Source organism: Olea europaea, unplaced genomic scaffold (assembly GCF_002742605.1).
Source record: "Olea europaea var. sylvestris unplaced genomic scaffold, O_europaea_v1 scaffold2841, whole genome shotgun sequence".
In the NCBI taxonomy this organism is placed as follows: Eukaryota; Viridiplantae; Streptophyta; class Magnoliopsida; order Lamiales; family Oleaceae; genus Olea; species Olea europaea.
In genome coordinates this window covers 82,636-87,038 of record NW_019246922.1, presented here as the reverse complement: position 1 = coordinate 87,038, position 4,403 = coordinate 82,636, and the positions used below count along the sequence as shown (strand labels likewise).

At 35.5% G+C, this 4,403-nt stretch overlaps 1 protein-coding gene across 1 annotated transcript; it reads left to right on the top strand.

The window, feature by feature from the left end:
• The first annotated feature begins 832 nt into the window (after nt 1-832).
• On the top strand, nt 833-2,352 carry LOC111384092 (pentatricopeptide repeat-containing protein At1g61870, mitochondrial-like). The gene has a single exon (XM_023008318.1). It carries the CDS (start codon nt 979-981, stop codon nt 2,170-2,172), a length of 1,194 nt encoding a protein of 397 aa, XP_022864086.1. The 5' UTR covers nt 833-978; the 3' UTR covers nt 2,173-2,352.
• Nucleotides 2,353-4,403: the final 2,051 nt, after the last annotated feature.

Genomic DNA, 4,403 nt, shown 5'->3' with positions numbered 1-4,403 from the left:
TAAGCGAAAGAAAAGAGGCAGTCCACACCACATTGTTGCCAACTTTGTGCCTAAATTTTGACCCAAATTTTTAAATAATGAAGTAAACAAGCTATGTCAAGTTTGTATTTGAAATTGACATGCCCAATGTTATAAAAATCAATTTTACATGGTGGACGTGAAAATTGGACGTACTAGATTTCATATTTAGGCCCTGTTTGGTGGCAATTTTTTTCAAAATGCATTTTTTCTCTCTTCTTTTCAACACACATTATTTATTAAAATAATATTACACGTAAATTAAAAAAAAATTCCTAATTTTTTCAACCACACATTTCACATCAATTTATTATTTTAAAATGTATTTTTACATAAAAATAACTATCAAACACCCCTTTACACGATCTTCTATTTTCTGGAAAAAAAAAATGATAAAGAAAGAGGAAATTCCATCCCTACAATCATTTGCAATGAATGTAATCCCCATCTTCCATGCACCAATCCATTTAAGTTTAGAAACTTGTGGTCGTGGAGGACTATGGAGACACTGGGAATAGAGGGAATAAGACTGGTGAGAGATATTAGTGACAGGTGCATTCGAAATTATAGAGGACTGATGATAAATAGAAAATAAATATAGGAGCTAAAAAGAGGGTCACGGGATTCTGGCAAGCTAACATGTGGTTTACGGACGGACAAGTTGGCATGTGGTTTTTTTCTTTGAAATATGCATACAAATCTCAAATAGCAAAACATGCGAAAATTACTTAAAATTGGTAATAAAGCTTAAAGTGCTACAATTTAAAAGGCTGAGGACATATTTGTTAAAAGTAGTAAAGCACCCACTCGAGCAACGCTGATAAATTGGGGGTATTCATGAAATTTTAGCATATCCACAGTACTCTATTCATCTAAACCCTAAATACCCAAATCTCAAACCCTAAAACCTCTGTTAACCAACAAAAAGACCAGAATTTGGAAATCCTCAGTGATAATTCAATGGCGTTTCGCGGTAAACTCCGTCAACTCGTACTTCAGCACCACCGGCTCTTCTCCAGCTCAATTCTGAATCCCGATTCCAAAACCCCACTCACCAGTAAAGAGAAATCACGAGCCGCGCTTTCCCTCCTCCGGTTCGAGAAGAACCCGGAACGCATTCTTGAAATCTGCAGAGCCGCAGCCCTAACGCCTGAGTCACATTTAGATCGGATCGCGTACTCCAAAGCCATCACGAAGCTGAAAGAATCTCAATATTATGAGGGCATAAGAGGGTTCATAAATGAGTCCATTACTCGATTAGATTTGAGATCTGAACGGTTTATTTCTCATTTTGTTGTTTTGTATGGCCAGGCTGGTCTAGTGAATGATGCTATTAAGTTGTTCGACGAAATGCCTAAGATGGGGATTGAGAGAACTGTGAAGACATTGAACTCGCTTTTGTTTTCTTGCATTTTGGCGAAGGATTACGGGGAAATGAAGAGGATTTTCTCGGAATTTCCAAGGAAATATGGGATTGAACCGGATTTGGACACGTATAATACGGTTTTGAAGGGGTTCTGTGAGTCTGGTAGTGCGAATTCAGCTTACTCTATATTGGCTGAAATGGATAGGAAAAGGATAAAGCCGAATGGGACCACTTATGCAACTGTGATTACAGGGTTTTACAAGGAGGAGAAGTTTAGTGATGTTGGGAAAGTAATGGAGTTGATGAAAAAGAATGGCGTGGCACCTGGGATCAGTATTTATAATGTTAGGATTCATAGCTTGTGTAAGCTCAAGAGGTCGTATGAGGCAAAGGCGTTATTGGATGGGATTTTGTTGAGCGGTATGAAGCCAAATTCTGTAACATATAGTCATTTGATTTATGGGTTTAGCAGAGAAGGCAATTTGGAGGAGGCAAAGAGTTTGTTTAAGGTGATGGAAAGTCGGGGTTTGAAGCCAGACGCTGAATGTTATTTTACACTGGTTTATTACTTGTGTAGAGGAGGAGAATTCGAGGCTGCCTTGGACATCTGTAAGGAATGTATGGCAAAGGGTTGGGTCCCTAATATTACTACCATGAAGTTGCTCGTAGATGGTCTGGTGAGCATTTCGAAGGTTGATGAGGCGAGGGAAATTATTGGACAAGTGAAGGAGAAGTTCTCGAGGAATGCTAATACGTGGAGCGAAATTGAGGAGGGATTACCTAAGTAGAATGCTAAGCATGGTATGTGCTGCTATATTCATAATAAATATTTAGAAAACTAGAGGATCATTTGTGTATGCAAGTGGCATCCTTAGGAATTGTTGCTGATGTCCTTGTTGCTTCTAATGAATTGGATGATTTGGTTTAATTGCTATGATACCCTTCTGGAATATTGCATCGTCACTGAACCTGGCTTTATTTTATAGGATTAATAGCACAAAACGTCCCTCATTTGATACTTATAGCGGAAAATGTCCCGATATTTCTTTTTTTGCATTTTTGTCCTTATTTCAACGTTTCATTACAAAAAACGTTATTTTCACCATTTTTAAATGTAAAATGACCAAAATACTCTCATATTTAACTAAATCCAAAAAAAAAAAAGGAAAAATAAAGAATAAATTGCAATCTTACTCCTAAATGTTTAAAAAAGTGCAAGTGAGTCCAAATAATTATTAAAAATCTTAATAGCACAAAACGTCCTTACGTTTGACCTGTAGTGTGCAAAACGTCATTACATTTCAAATTGATGAAAATGACGTTTTTCTCAATGAAACGTGAAAAATGTAAAGATTAATTGAATCGTATAGACGTTTTTCTCAAGAAGTGTCAAAGGTGGAGACATTTTTTGCAAGAACTGTGAAACGTAGGGATGTTTTGTACCATTACACCTTATTAAAATTGAAATTATTGTCAAATCACACAATAAGACCTACGTTTGACACTTCTTGCGAAAAAGGCTTTGCCAACCAGTTCAGGCGAGACGGGTTTTTTTACCATCACTAATTAAGAATGAGTAATGCTAATTATAGTGAGCACTCTTGATAGTCGTCAATAACAAATTGCTATATGTATGTCTCGTAGGAAAATTATACGTAGTCATCATCATGAATAACATTATTCATTAAGAAAAGCTCTGATAGATGTACTCAAATTGGATTGGCAATCGATTTCTGTAGTGACCATAATAGTTATTACTTGGACATCAAAGAAGAGCCATGTGCCACCTGTGCACGATGAAAATGGGTATTCTACCGTCATGCTTCTATTGAACAACTTGGTGCGTGTAATTCTAAGTTGCATCTGCACATGCTAAGCCATTGATGAGCAATACTTTCTGGTCAAACATGCAATAGGCGATCGTCATTTTACAGCAAATTCAGTTGAAAAACATTATTAAATAGGGTAAAAACTGCTGATCCAGTGAAAGGAAAAAGGCCCTAAATTTCAAAATAAAGAAAGTGCAGTGCCTTATGCGCTAAACTAGGCATTGGGCAGTTGGGACAAATTAGTTCATTATTACATGTTGGCCCATCCTTAAAAAATAAAAATAGAAATTTCAATATCAATCCATTTTTAAATGGTTAATTTAGGATAAAAATATTTGTACAATGATTGTTGACGGTCCATATATTGTCGAGATCTATTTTGGTTGATTTAAATTTTTTTTTTTAAATGAATGTTATAGATTTTGTCAAGTTATGATCGTCGACTATAATTGTATATGTAGCATGATGGTTCATTAATTTAACTTATAGCCATTGAATTTTTAATTTGTTCATGAACTGTACAAAATTCTTCATTTAAATCAACGAGTTAGTTTAAGACTCATTTTTTAACTGAACATTTTCTGTGTCCATATGCCAACTTGTAGGATGTGACTAAAAATATGAAAGGTCTGATGACCTTACACACCAATTCGCACAAAACGTCAATATCTTTTAAGTTTATTGTGAAAAACATCTCTATCTTTCATTTTTTGACATTTTTGCCCTTAACTTTCACATTTCTTTGCGTTGAACGTCCCTTTCACCAAATTTTAACGTAAAATGGCCAAAATACACTCTCATTTAAATAAAACCAAAAATAAAAAATAAATTACAATCTTACTCCTAAACGTTTTACAAAGTACAAGTGAGTCCAAATAATTATTAAATGGCCTAATAACTTAAAACGTCCCTATGTTTCAAGTTGGTGAAAATGACGTTTTTCGCAATGAAACGTGAAAATATGGATGAAAACACAAAAAAAATGAAACTTAGGGACCTTTTTCGCAAGAAGTGTCAAACGTAGGGATGTTTTGTGCTATTAGGCCTTATTGAAATTGAAACCATTGCCAAACGAATGAACCTCCATATCATTTCCAAAATACCATCACCCAAATTCCGGCGGCACCACCTATTCCAGAGATATTCATGTTATTTCCAGCACACCAATCAACTATACTCATCAAGGCGCT

What these genes read in the sequence shown, in the direction of transcription:
- LOC111384092 (XM_023008318.1), top strand. Translation starts at nt 979, where the DNA reads ATGGCGTTTCGCGGTAAACTCCGTCAACTCGTACTTCAGCACCACCGG.